The sequence below is a fragment of the Equus przewalskii genome, chromosome 24 (genome assembly GCF_037783145.1).
Source record: "Equus przewalskii isolate Varuska chromosome 24, EquPr2, whole genome shotgun sequence".
In the NCBI taxonomy this organism is placed as follows: domain Eukaryota; kingdom Metazoa; phylum Chordata; class Mammalia; order Perissodactyla; family Equidae; genus Equus; species Equus przewalskii.
Genome location: NC_091854.1, coordinates 26,535,626 through 26,550,916, shown reverse-complemented (window position 1 = coordinate 26,550,916; position 15,291 = coordinate 26,535,626). Strand labels below are relative to the sequence as shown.

The window sequence follows — 15,291 nt, the reverse complement described above, 5'->3', positions numbered from 1 at the left end:
AAAATCACATTTGGTAATATCACCAATATGACCAGAATAGTCTTTAAATACTGGGAAGCTTAGAAAGAGAGAGACAGGTTTTACAAATTTTAATTTTCATTTCAAAGCTTGAATTTTTTCATTGGCAACAAGTACTTTCAATTGTTTTCCTTTAAGTCACAGGGTCTCTTCATTCATTTCCCAGAAAATGCCTGCCAAATATCCAAATCAGAATAACTATAGTTTGTCTGTAAGCTGCCCTTTCAAGTAAAAATGGTGTTCCATGATAAAAGCAGCTAGTCTGGCTTACAACTCCAACAAGTGCACAAATGTTTCCCTTTGGTTTGAAATATACAAAGATATATATATCCCTTCAGTATGCAACAGGAGAGCACCATGCATAATCTGTATTACATCACAAAGAATATCAAAAAGATATTTACTCAAGATTGACTTAATAAAATTAATCATTTCTAAGCTTCATCAAAGACAAGTGAAATTGGCTTTTTTTTTTTTTTTACTGCAAGTACATGGCAGAGAAGAATACAATGACTACTAGCAGTCTGGTGCCTTGATTCATGCTAAGGTTTCAACAATTTTACCCACCACTGCTTTTGTACGTTGGTGCAAATGTTAACGCAGTGAAAAAGGCAAGTAATGACTTTGTATTACAAAAACAGTTTTGACTTCATGTGCTCCCTAACTAGGGAGCAAAGCAGGAAATCACAAGTACTAGAACCAACACAGCTCCAGCTTTTACAGACACCTTCAAGTCCCAGCAAGCAGTAAAAAGGGAGAGTTTTTGTATTTTCTCTCATAAATGTACTATTCCATCAAAATTCACACACACACATACTATATTATCCAATCCACTGTCGACTCCTAACCAGCTCTCCCTTCTCATTATTTCCACAGCCACCCCACTTACTGTAATAGCACGTTAAACTGACCCTTGCCCACCCAAGTTTCTGCTTCATATGGCAGCCAGAATGAGCCTTTTAAAATCAGATCATGTTACTCCTCTGCTCAAAACCCTTAATTGCTTCCTATGTTGCTCAGAGTAAAAACCGAAATCCTTAACAATAGTCTGCAAAAGTTCCTGCTTAAACCCCCTGCTACCTCTCAAATGTCCTATCTCGTGCTACTCTCTCCCTTTTTCCAGCCACACTGGCCTTCTTCCTATTCCTTCAACGTGGTACCTAGCATTTGTTATTCTCTGCCTGAGATTCTGTTTTGCCAGATACCTGTTCCCTAATTTTCTTTAGATTTTTAGGTAACTGCTTAAATTTCTCTTATCACTGATGTCTCCCCTGACCCTGATCTCAGTGAAATAATTACTACCTCCCCTCCCCTGTACTCCTAGCACTCTCTATCCTCCTTACCTTGCTCTGTTTACTCTATATTTATCATTATCAGTCATACCACATATTTATTAGTTTGTTTATTATTTACCTTCCCCCATTGGAACGTAAGCTCCATGGGGCAGGAAACTCTGTCCATTTTGCTCACTGCTGTACTCCCAGCACCTAAAACTATCTACCACGTTAGGTGCTCTGTTAAATGAAGGAGTGAATGAACAAAAAAAAGGGATAAAAAACCATTAGAATAGTGTGAAAGTCTGTTTTTATTCTCCAAAAAGGCATTTTACTCCAGGACAATGCAGGTCTCCACATGATTCTCTATGAAAGCCAACCAAAGGATTTTTTGCACAAGAGGATATGCAACACAGCACAGGTGGTTTTACAGAATTCAGTACAGTGCTGAGTAAGAGAGAGCGTGCATTAACATGTCTGATACATACTTACAGTCAAGAATCCAACGCACTAAACCACTTTACACCAGCAGTAGACTAAAGATGACTTCTGGGAGAGTCAAATAAACCTAATCCTTTAGCAGACTGACAGGCAGCATAAACTCGAGTATCAGATAAAATCTCAATTAAGTCCTATCTAAACCTCAAAAACAAGAACGTCTTCTGCTGAAAGGTACTTACCACCAAAAGTGACAGCAAGATACTGATATTAATGGGTATTACTTTTAAATGAGCCTTCAGAGTTAAAATATTTTCAAGTGCAGTCTCCCATTTGAGAATATAAAGCCTAAAGAGGTAGATATTATTATATCTACTTATTTCAGCAGTTAAGTAAGTAGCATAATTTCATAAAAACCAGTCTGTAGAGAAGCATGGTCACAAACTCAGATCTAATTCCAAATATGGAGATGGCCTTCTAGTTTTGCAGATAATGTTTGGGATTTCAACAAGAGTAACAGCTCAAGAACAGATGAAATTCAAACTAAATCACACAGTTAAACTTCACATATCCTGATAACTGACATCATTCATAATCTTCAAAGAGTTAGAAAAAAAGACCTTTTCCCTTTTTCCTACCCCCATTTTACACACTTCAGTCTTGTTCTGAAAGTGATCTTCCCTCTCTCCCCCAATGAAATAAATGGTATATGAACTGGCATATATAGTTTGTTTGCCCAGCCCCCAAGCGATTTTTGAGGAAGTACACTCATTTTCTAAAACTTAAAGCATCCTGACAATTAGCTTGGACTCTGCATTAGATTTCTATGACTTAAGAATGGCATTAACCTTGGGGAAGCCTACAACTCAGTTCTCCAATGAGTCCTCCAGAATTTTCCTGCCTCACTTAGGAAGCCCAGGACACAACATCATCAGTAACTCCTCATTTCCACTTCCTTTTTGCCACAGTTGGAAGATCAAAATTCCTACTCCTACTATAGCTCAGTGCAGGAAATGGGAGAAGAGGATTCCCCCCTCCCTCTTATGAAGTAGCTCTGCAGATGTGTTCGTATACAATTGTAAGTGGTACGTCACATTCTATAGTGCTAACGATGATGCCATCAGGAAACACAGCCACGTAACCCAAGGACAGTCCTACTGTGTTGGAGGTGCACACAGGGTAAGAGGTGAAAGGATGAAGGTCATATGAATATAGTCATGAAAATCAACTGAACCAACCCAATAAATCAGTGGAGTGACAGATTTTACCACCAAATCACCCTCACACCTGGGGAAGGTGCCTAACACTTTAATGGATTACCTTGGGTTTCCAGAAACCACTTTTTTCCTAAGGAAAAATGAGGCCTGCCCTTCAAAAATAAAGTCCAGAAAAGACTACAAAACATGAGGATAACAGATACAAAACTACTAACGTTCTTTTAAAGGCATGCCATCATTTTAACACTTCAGGCTAAAACTGTCCACCTGAGGCTTAGTTCAAGATACTCTTTGCCATGCAAAGTTTAGCTTTATAGTTGCCTTTTCTCAGAGACATATTATGCATTATTCTCTTACATCACTGATTATGAAGATTTTAGTGACAGAAACAAAGCAGAGAAAATAACATCAAAAGGAAGTTCAAAGATTTATATAGAATAAGCCAAAATAAACATACAGAATGGGCACAAAAAGATTACGCTATTGCCTCAATTCTCAAACATACATTTTTAATCTTTCTGAAATTAAGATGTTTTAAAATCCCTGTCTAAAGAAATCTGCCAGCCACCAAGCAGAGATGTTACACATGTTAACCATTTCATTATCACTTCGCTGAGTTACCTGCATTGGCAGGAATACTCTCAATTGAATTTTAACTTAAATTTGAAATCTCTAATCACCGTATGAAAAGGCTTCAAGATTACACTACAACTCAGTAAAAATGAAAATTGTCTATAGACAAGATGGCTTGTCACATGCCAGGCAAAATAATTAAAGGCAGAAGAAACTGCCAAAACTCTCAGAATAGATCAGAAATTTTTCACATCTAGGAAAGGCTGGTTTGAGCAATTCATATATCAAGGACTTTCATCATTCTGCCACCTAAAAGCTTCTGACTAACATCCGAGAGAAGGTACTTAACTTCTAAGGATATTTAACTCAATTATAAGTTTAACAAATAGGAAGTGAAGTCAAAAATCAAGAAAGTCTTCACTATGCTTCATAAGTACTCTCAATTCTAAAGGTGAAGAACTAAAAATCAACAGCATCAATTATAAAAAATAGTATGTCACCATGATACTTTAACTACCAATGGCAAAAAGTAATTCAAAAAAATCCTTTACTTTAAACGTAAAACAAAGGCTTAGACTTAAACTTTAACTCTATACTAAAGAAAATAGTGGTACTATATAACCAGAGATACACTAAAGATATAAAGTTTGATTAGGGTTAGGGTTAGGGTTAGGGTATCTTTTTCCTCACCCAAAATATCCAAAGAGCCACAGTCATTTGGCATATTTGAAAACAGTATATATATGATGTTATGGCTGTTACTGTATTTAACGTATATTTCAAGAGATATGTTTGGATCCAAATACAATATTCCTTAAAATAATTGATGGCAAGAAAAAGCAATTCACACTCAACCATCATTTTACCACAAAACAAAAAGCTCTATCCTTGCTCCTACTCAATTTGACAATAACTTGTAAATACATACATATATATATATACACACACACACAACACCAAAAAAAGCTTATCAAATCAAAGACCACTGAAAACTGAAAGAGCTAATGAATAGTGAGCTAAACAGTGACCAAATCAGGATTCAATACTTTCCAGATGGGTAGAATAAAGGATCAAATCTAACACGATAAAATTCAATAAATGTAAAGTCCCATTTTGAGGTTAAGAAAATAAACCGAAGAAGGGACAGAACAGAAAGCCAGCCAATCACTTGAGAAAAACAGTACTGAAAAATTAACATACTTTTGCAATGCATTACTTAACGTGCGTTTTTTAGTAAGACACATTACTAAATGTGTATTGCTTAGAGCAATAGTCTCCTTTTTGTCTTTGCTTATGAGGCTACTACAGCTCCAGCACTAAGTTTCTGGGCATCATCCTCAGAGGGAAGAATTAACAAACCAGAGTTTCACTAAAAGATGATGAAGATTTTCATTTACTCATTTAATACACTTACATAGTATTTACTATGTTTCAGGGACCATTCTAAGCACTTCATAAACCATGTCATCTGAAGCATGGATACAGAAGTTAGGAAGGTTTAACCTGAAGGCAAGGAGAACATGGCAGCTCTTGTCAAGTATCTAAAGGGCTATCATGTGAATGAGGCAGCCCATTTATCTGTGTCATTACATAAAAAGGGAACAGCACAAACGAGTCAGAGATTTGGGGTCTACAGGAAAACTCTGAGACCTGTCCAATGGCAGAATCTCTCCACAGGGGTATTGGAAGGACCAAATAAAAAAATATATTCTAAAGAACTTTGCTGTAAACTGCCACATACGCATTATTAGAATTGACTTCTTTGCCTGTAGTGGGTCCTGATCAATAGAAATATTTACAAAGAGGCTAATCACGAGCTTTGGAATCCGAGCTATTAGCTAAATTCCCAGTTTGGAACTTATACTAAGTATGCAACTTTAGAAAAGTTTCCTTATGTCTCTAGGCTTCATTTTTCTCATCTTTAAAATAAGGATAAACTAACTGCTTTGCAGGATTATTGTGAGAATTAAATGTGATAATGTATGTCAACACGTAACATATTACTGACACCCTCAATAAACTGTATCTATGATGATCATCATCATAATCATACAGGTGTGGAAGGAATCCCCACAGTGAATATAAAACTAGCCATGGGACATGATGTTATATGACTGTATGGCTCTGCTATGCATCTGTATGAGTATACAATTCTGCTATGCACTTATGTCATAACAATCCAAACGTAATAGCCTGTTTTAGTTTGGGTGACTTAAAAAGCACTTATTTTTTCTAACTTGAAAGGAAAAATATTCTTAAAATGTAAACAAAGTATCCAGGTTAGTAAAATATCAAGAGTAAAAGTAATGTAATATAACAGGGAAATTATACAACTACACGGGGGGGGGGGGGGGGGGGGAGTGATTAAAGAAGTAACACATTAAACAGACACTACTCTTCCCAGGAGATGTCCCTGCAGGAGATGAGAATGTAAATTTCAGGGGAAAAAGCAACTACATTTTCCACAGGTATGGGAACCACCGGTTACATTCATCAGAAATATCAACAATAAAAGGGCAGCTAAGCACATGAAAACATTTGCTATATCAAGGCAATTTAAAAAGTGAATTTCAGTGGGCTAAAAAGAAGAGTTTAATGGTATTCAGGATTCTAATTACTTTGAACAGAATTTGTACTTAACAAACCAACTCCTAAATGTTGGATTACAGAACACAGAAGCCCAATAATCCTACAGTTCAGTACCGTCTGTGATCAACCAAGAAAATTAGTTCTAACAGACTATACTGTGGCACTTTGTCAGTCATACTCATCTCTCTCTTCTTTCAAAGGGGATTAATCATCAAAAGGAATCTTTTATCTCTTTTCAGGGATATTTCAAGGTAATGTAACTATATTTTTAAAGGTAATGGCCATTAGTGAAACATATATATTGCTACTATGAATGCCAAATCTGAAAAACTCCTAATAATTGATTAACAACCCAAAGCTACAACACATCTCCCACTAAAAACTATTTCCCAAAGGGTTAGAATATAATTACTATCAATATATAATATTATGCTTGTTGCAACAACAGTAAAATGATTAAATAAATTAGATGTAGAAATAAAAACTGGTTGCAGCTTTCAGGTACTTTTTTGGGGATTTATGATAAAAGACATGTAGCGTTATTGTTAGAATATTGTAAATTCAGAATACAAGTGCAGTCGTTGGATAATTATACAATCAATAGAAATCTTACTCTTTTTTTATATCAATTTTTGCCCTAATTTTAGATAAGAAGCCTAGAGTCCAATGGAAGTCAAGGGAGCTTATTCCACAGGTATTTCATTAATGCATCGTATTATTTTGAGCACAGAGTTGAGTGTGTCCTAACTGAAGGTATACGATAGTCACTTTCGGTTAAAAGCAGAGCTATCAACAGCATGTGCCAACTATTCAGTTTAAAGTGTCCAATCTATTAAATGTTGAAAATGTCAATGTTTACATTAGTTTTCATTAATAAATTTACTGTTGCTTAAAAGTCAACTCAATCACATTACGTTTGAGAACTAAAGACAGAAAAAAAATTCAGCTGATGAGTTGATAAAGCAAAAAGTAGAAATACAGTACTTGAACAATAAATATTTTGTTATAAGGCTATAATGACGTTTGAAAAAATCATAGTACTATTTTTAGTAACAGTCATCAAGATGAAACATTACCATTAGCAATTATCCATGTAAAACAAGCGAAAAACTCAAAACTCTAACAAAATTTTAGCTACTCAGAAGTCACTTTACTTGCTCTAGGTACCAAATGCCAACAAATTCGTACTGCGTGGCTTTCAGAAATCAAAGCTTTCTACATTCTATTTTAAACGCAAAGTGTAGACACTTTGTATCAAACTAAGTTTCCTCAAAGCAGAAAAAAAGAAACAGACAACCCGCTCGCGGGGATACATCACAACGAGTTGCAGTCAAGTTGGGATCGATACCTGGGTAATTAATGAAGGGAGATGGGCAGTTTATACGTTCAAAATTCAAGATCCTAAGGTGAGAGAGGGGGAGAGAAAGAAAACAAATATAGTTCCATAAACAAAGACAGAAGCCCAGATTGGATGAGAGGCAACCTAAAATTTCCTATAGTCGAGAATCAACACATGGAAGGCCTGTCTCAAAGATAAACAAAACAGCTCCTCAAGGAAACTTTGAAGTGGGCAAGGAAGAAACATTCCTTTGCACCCACAAGCACCAATCCCCTGACCACTGGCATGCTATTACTGAGCTGGTCATGATTTACGGGCACTTGGCCCGGATGATGGGCAAAGGAGGGGAAAGAAGGGTCTGCTGGAAAGGAGGTTGGATTCCCGAGGCCCCGGGAGGCACACCCTGGGCTCGGGGAAGGAGAGGCGGAGAGGGGCGAGCACTCCTCACCGTGATTATCTTTCTGCCCGATATTGTGCGTACGGATGAGAGAGGACAGTCTCCTCACATCCCCCTTGAAGACGCACTCGTGCACCGGGTAGTGAGCGGGGCAAGTGCCTCCATCTGCGACGACAGCGAGGGGGCCGGTGCCCGCTAGGAGGGCCGGGGACGGGGAGGCGGCAGTCAGGGCGGAATTGTGCAGCGGCAGGGCCGGGGCGCCGGGGGCAGGGGAGGCGGCCGGAGCTGTCTTCAGCTGCAGCCGGTGGTGATGGTTACTGAAGATCTTATGACAGGCTCTGCCGCCCTTGCCGCCGCCGCCGCCGGTGCCGATCCTGCCTCCGGTAAAGGTGCCGCCGAGGGTGGCCGCCGCTTCCTCATCCCCCGGCTCCAGCAGGTCCCCTTCTTCTTTGCTGGGCTTGTGGTCCCTCCGCAGGGAGCGGATCTTCTCCCCGGTCATCGCCGCCAGGGGCAGAGACGGGGTCCGGGAGGCTCACCGCCGGCGACGGAGCGGGCGCTGCGGCGGCACAAGGCGATTAGAGCGGCGGCCGGGAGCCTCCGGCGCAGCATGAACTCCCAGAGCGCCCCCGAGCCCGGGACAAACGCATCTCCCGGAGGAAGAGGAGCCGGCTCTCGCCTAGGCACGAAGGGACGCGCGCTCGCTTGGGGGAGCTAGAGCTCAGGCGCCCACGACACCAGGATGCCTGGCCCGCCGCCGCAGCCCCCACTACCTCACACCGAAAAACAGGGCACGGCCATCTTCCCCTGGCTTCTCTCGCGAGAGCTGCCCCGGGAGGGAGGAGGAAGGAAACACCGCGATAAGTGAGCTGCCCGCTCCCTCCCTCGCACCTTCTGTTCCGGAGAGAAGCCGAGGGCCGGCGCCTCCCAGGCAGGCTGTGTGTGTCCGCCCCAAGCGGCGGCCCCTGAGCTGGGAGACCGAGATCCTGCCTGCCAGTGACCGCGCGTCTTGTGGGCGGTCTGAAACCTTAGCCTGCGTTTGAGATATTCGATGCACGGTATAAACAATGACTTAAACACTCCGACCTCTGGGCCCCCCGCAGAGGAGTGCAGACCAGCGCCGCCGCGCGCAGGATGTGATGTCACTGAGATGCACGGGACGCTTGTGCAATAAACATTTACTAAGCATCTACTTCGTGCCGTACGCCGAGCTGGTAGGTTTATGAAACGCCACTCTTGGCTCCAAGGAGCTCAGTAGAGGAGGAAAGAGAGTCAAACAGTTGGGTACAATATTTAACTGCGACAATGAAGTGGATGCGGAGAGCTGGTGGCACAAAAAAGAAGCAAATTTTAGTGTTGGAGCGTCGGAAAAGTCACCGTAGAAAAGTTTAGGGGCTGACCTTGGAAAACAAGCTCTTCAGTAGACTGGGAGAGCACAGGTCCGTCAAATATTTGTTGGATAAATTAATTTCGGGCAGGCGTCAAAGTGTGGCAATGGACGCGGAAGGATGGCAAATAATTGTGTAACTGGACTAGTTCATGGCCAACCTCGACCCAGCGTCAAATTCTAAAGAAATGTACATCTGACATCCATAAAGCCTTGACAAAATAACTAAACCTATGGGGAGCTAAAGGGGAGGGGAGATGGCAAAACGTCCTAAAGATCTTAATCCATTTATCTCTCCATTTACTCTGACAGCTGCTTCTCTCAAATCTCTTCTTTCTCAAACAAACTTTATTACCACCTCCATCCCCCAGCAAGAAAATAGCTGTGGGAACTGGCCTCTCTCTACCCTCCCCTGCCACTCAGGTTTTCACCTCCCATCTTCTTTCAAATTTATTCAAATCAATCCCTTTCTTCCCTTCTTCCTTTTCTTTCTGTTTTTGTGGGAGTGGGGGTGGTTCCAGCTATGTTCAAGCATTACCCAATTAGCACCTCCAAGGATCCTACTCAGAAAGCAAGAGAGACTGAACACGTGTATACAAAAACATTTTGTTCTTTCACAATAGCCAATATTTATTGTTAACTCTAAACCAGGCCGTATGCTTGGCACTTTATATGCTATTATCTACTTGTGATAAGAATTATTTTTAATCATCATTTGACAGTTGAAAAAAACATTGGGTTTTTGCCCAATGCCTCAAAGCTGGAATGTAGCACAGTCAGGTCTGACTCCAGAGCTAAAGAAATAGGAAGAGACCAGATTGTGAAGGCCTTTGTATGTCATGCTCCACGAATTGACTTTATCCTACAAGAAATGGGTAGCCTTTTAGGGATGTTGAACAGGGGAATAGTGTGATGAGATCTGCCTTTTAGAAAAGTCCCTCACTCACTCATACTTTAGAAAAGTGTGTATCAAGAATAGATTACAGGGGCTGGCCAAGTGGCATAGTGGTTAGGTTCATACTCTCTGCTTTGGCAGCCCCGAGTTCAGCCCAGGTTGACAGGTTTGGATCCCAGGTGCAGACCTAGCACCAATCAGCAAGCCATGCTGTGGCAGCATCCCACATAAAATGGAGGAAGACTGGCACAGATGTTAGCTCAGGGACAGTTTTTCTGAAGCAAAAAAGAGGAAGATTGGCAACAGATGTTAGCTCAGGGCCAATCTTCCTCACAAAAACAAACAAACAAACAAAAAGATTATAAGGGGGCAACTCCAGACATAAGAAAACTGAGAAACAACTGCATAAATCAAATAATAGCATGTTAATACATGCATGTGCAATTCTGGTAGAGTATACACATCACTCGGGGTGAACAGTGGTTATCTCTGGAAGATGGGATTGCTAAATCATATATTCCCTGCATTATTTGAATTTCTCTTTACAAAGACAGAGTATTACTTTTTATTAATCAGAAAAAATGAATTAATTTTTAAAAGAAGTATGCAGTAATTCAGGTGATGAGAGATTATGAGAGCATGAACCAAGTTAAAAGAGTGAGTTTGGGGAAGGTTGAAGAGTTAAAAAAAAAAAAGGAGTTCAATTTTGGCATACTAAATGTTCTTTTTGCACAGCCAGAAGGAGTTAGATGGTATACGTTTTGGATATTTGGAAGCGAACCTTAGGAGACAGAGATCTGGGTCAAGATTCAGGAGTTATCATTGCACAGTAACTGATGCCACAGAAGTCGTTGAGTTCCTCAAGGAAGAGTGTATAGCGTGAGAAATTAAGATGCAGTCTGGAACAAAACTTTGAAAACACTCATATGTAAAAGATGGGTATAGGGAGAGTTTCCAGCATTCTGTTATTATCAAAAACCTACACCAGAGCCAGCCTTGATGGCCTAGTGGTTAAAGTTCGGCGCGTCACTGGTTTGGTGACCCACATTCACTTACCAGTTGCCAAATCACACCACCTCTCTGTCAGTTACCATGCTGTGGCATGGCTCATGTAGAAGAACTAGAAGGACTTATGACTAGAGTAACCATGCACTGGGCCTTTGGGGAGGGGAAAAAAAAAAAAGAGGAAGGTTGGCAACAGATGTTATCCTAGGGCTAATCTTCCCTAAAAATAAAAAAGATAGAGGCATGAGTTCACCTCTTCCTTAAAAAAAAAAAAAAAAAAACCCTACACCAAATAGTCTACCATTGTATCTGTGAAGTGTCTTATTACTGGATCCAGAGTTTAAAAGTCCCTGATTAGTAGCTGCCACCCACAGACAGATGTGGAAACTCCAAAGTGTCCCCCCAGTAAAATCAAACACTATAGACATCAAAAATAATATTCGACCCTTACTTTTTAAGGGCTCCACAGGATAATAGGGAAAAATGATTTAGAAATATAAGATTACAATACATTGTGAAAAAAACAAGAATTGAAATTATATGCGATCCCAATATAAGATACAAGAGGAAGTTAATTCTGTCTGGAGGAAATGAAAGTCTAGTGATCGGGAAATCTTTCTGGAGGAAGTAATATCCGGACTAGGTTTTAAAGAATGTGTGGGAGTTGGCCAATTAGGCAAAGGAAAAAAGATATTATAGGTAATAATAATAATTACAATAATAATAGCTATAGCAGTTGCTGCAGATAACTCAAAATATCATTTACATTCATCACTACCTCAAAATTAAGTTAGTAATTACACCTACTATTAGATCTTGTTCTTCAATGAGTTAATAAAGAAGCACATATATTACCAGAGCACAGATTTGTTTTAAAAAATATTTTGATAGCTATTTCAATATACTAAATTTCCTTTACAATGCCAAGTATTTTATATATTTAAAAACTTTGTTCTGAAATTGGGCCCCTAGGTTTCACCATACTGCCAAGAGGTCCATGGCGCAAAAACAAAAGCTAGTAACTCCTTCTTAGGAGTCTTTAATGACACCTGTCCTTCCCTCCCCTTCCCTCTTATCCAACACTCTACCATACTGAATTAGATATCCCTCCTTTGCCTTCTTTCTGATTTCGCATTTTAACTTTTGCATGCCTCTTTGATATTCTTGTCTGCCTCCTCAACTAGTCCTTTGAGCTCTCTGAGTACTGAAACTATGTTTATCACTACTATATGCACAGTGACTTTCAGATAGTGAAATAGTGAATGCTTAATATTAATAAACAGTTGTTGAATTAGTCAATTAATTAGAACATAAAACCCAAAGTATCTACAGTGTATCAAGTCAATTGTAAACTAAGTGATGAGATGCTAAATAAACTTCTTGAATAATCCCAATCTGACTACACTAACATTGACTACTATTAATTTGGATTCTTATGTGAGGTCCAAAAGTAAATATATCATTTTGGATTATTTTTCACTTACAAATAACGGTAAAGTCAATTGAAATTGGCTTGAATTAAAGGCATTTATTGACTTACATAATGTAAAGGTGCAGAGATACATCTTCAAGAGTGGCCCCCTCTAAACTGCATGTCAGTTTCTCAAGACTCTTAGCCTGCCTCTCCCTCTTTGGAGCATCCTTTGAAGACCAGCTTCCCTCAAGGACACAAGATGGCTGCCAGCAGTAATAGAGACCATATGCTTCCTCCTTCAGGTCCAGAAGGAGAGCTTGGGACCACGAAATTCTGCTGGTTGACATTCATACAATGACCCTGTCCCACCTCTGTGTGGAGGAGAATGTTGATTGGCTCAGGCCTGGGCTACCTGAACTCATCCCTGCGGCAGAGGAGATTACCCTGATCAATTTTGCCCCATCAGCACTCATCTCTGAGCCTGTCTAGTTGGGGCCAAGCCCTCTAAACTGCAAAACTATTTCATAATGGGAATGAGATGATAAATATGACAGGGAGACAAACACAAAAGCAGTTAGCAAAAGTACTACACCCAGACTTAAAATGGAATTTTACATGAAAAAAAACTTTCCTGTGTTAAAATTCAACTGAGTAAATGTGAAGATCTAATTTGCTTTATTAAATGATTCATGAATCAAGCAACATCTCTTCTGGCAAGCAGAGAGATACTCTGAGGTGTTACACAATATGGAAGGCTTTTATATTAAGGAGGGGAAGGAAATCATCAGCAAGGAAAAGGTGAGAGTTCATTGGAGGAAAGTAAACATTCGGGTGATGACTGCTTCTCATTGACTGAGCTGTAGCACTTTCCATTGGCTGGACTTGTTGCTGGGGAGGAAGGAAATCCTCCTTTCTCCTGTTGGAGTCGTAAAGTAGTTGCACTTCCTGTTTGGGAATACAAGGGACAGTCTCTTCCTTTTGGGGTCATTAACTGACATCTTCCTGTTTGGGTCTGTAATTGATGTCTTCCTGTTTGGGGTAATTGACCACAAATGGTGGGGCATGAGAGCTCCTTCCTCTATTAATTTTAACAGTTCTCCCCTTTTGATCAAGATTTTTCTCTGAAAGGATCACTGATCAAGAGTCAGGTTTTTTTAATTCAGTAGCCTTTCTCCCTTAGTGCCAGGAAGGATCTTTCCTCGATGTCACATCCCACATCAGAGGGCAAGTGCATGAACCACTTGAGGCCACATTTGAGTGACAAGGATAGTAGGATGAATTCGCAGGCTTCTCTTATTCAAAGTCTGTATTTTGTCAAGGTTGTAAGCATTGGAGATTATCTTGAAGTGTCAAGATAGCATTAACTTATTACAATCTACATACCCATGAAATGTAGGGGTGAAGAGGGGGCATTATCTTTCCAGACCAAAGTCAGAGTACAGAAAAGAAAAAAAAGAAGAAAGTGTTCCATGTTCAGTTAGTCTTGGGTGGAAACAATCTGTCTCAATGTTGGCTACTTCTAATCCCTGTTGATTTGATTTGGAGATTTCCAGTGTCTGTAGAGGACCAGATGTCAGGTGGAACCTTCTTTTGTTGTGAGATGTATATCCAAAGCTCAAAACCTTCTAGTTTTGCAGCAGTGTCAGTGGTCAGGAGTACTTGATGAGGTCCCTTGCAATTGGGCTTAAGGGCTCTCTTTCTCTGATGACGTGTCCAAAGTACCCAGTCACCAGGGGCCAGCCCAGTGGTGCAGCGATGAAGTAAGTTTGCATGTTCTGCTTCGGCGGCCCAGGGTTCACCTGTTCGGATCCGGGGTGCGGACCTACGTACTGCTTATCAAGCCATGCTGTCGTAGGCATCCAACATATAAAGTGGAGGAAGATGGGCACAGGTTTTAGCTCAGGGCCAGTCTTCCTCAGCAAAAAGAGGAGGACTGGCAACAGATATTAGCTCAGGGGTAATCCTTCTCAAAAAAAAAAAAAATACCCAGGCACCAGGAACTAAACTGTGACCAACAGGATCCTTTGAACTGGTATCTGGGAAAGCTTCTTTGACCTGTTGATAATAGGCTTGACCATAGGACATTTAAGACCCTCAGTAACTGGTAATACTAGCATGACACAACAAAGGATCAGCATAAGGTTGTATACCCATAGACAATGGTCTGCCAGTGACTATCTCATGTGGAGTGAGTTTATATTTCCCAAGGGAGGGTACTATAAACAGTCAAGACAACCAAAGGCAATACCGTAGGCCAGGGGAATCCCATGGTTTCAACAAGTTTGGAAATTTTCAGTTTGAGGATCCCATTAGTTCCCTCAACCTTGCCTGATGATTGAGGATGATAGAACAGTGATAATTCCAAAAAGTTTGCAAAGCTTTCATTAAGGCTTGTATAATTTGCCCGGTGAAGTGAGTGCCTTGATCACTGGAGATTGTGGAAAGTATACCTCAAGGAGGAAACACATTTTCTAACAGTTCCTTTGCCAACATGTAGGCATCAGCCTTGCAATAGGTTGCAACCCATCCAGAAAACGTACATACAGTAACAAGAACATAATGATAACCTATGCTAAGTGGCAGTTGAATGAAGTCCAGTTGCAGATGTTCAAAAGGCCCAAAAAGAGTAGGTCTGAGGCCTCTGGGGACAAAAATAGTTTTTCCTGGATTATGGACCTCGTAGGTCAGATATTGCTGGCAGACTGTATTTTCAGTTTTGTAGAAATCTCCCTACCAATGTCAATTCAT

At 40.4% G+C, this 15,291-nt stretch overlaps 1 protein-coding gene across 4 annotated transcripts in view; it reads right to left on the bottom strand.

Moving 5' to 3' along the window:
- Positions 1-8,986, bottom strand: part of ANKRD13C (ankyrin repeat domain 13C) — an 87,690-nt gene extending 78,704 nt beyond the window's left edge. For 2 of the 4 annotated variants that reach the window (XM_070592310.1, XM_070592312.1), the window contains exon 1: positions 7,897-8,684. In XM_070592310.1, the coding sequence (XP_070448411.1) occupies positions 7,897-8,344 (448 nt within the window). In that variant the 5' untranslated portion in view covers positions 8,345-8,684. Of the gene's footprint in view, positions 1-7,896 lie in introns of all 4 variants that reach the window. The other 2 variants (XM_070592311.1, XM_008535585.2) reach the window with 2 other exon arrangements.
- Between the last annotated feature and the right edge of the window lie 6,305 nt (positions 8,987-15,291).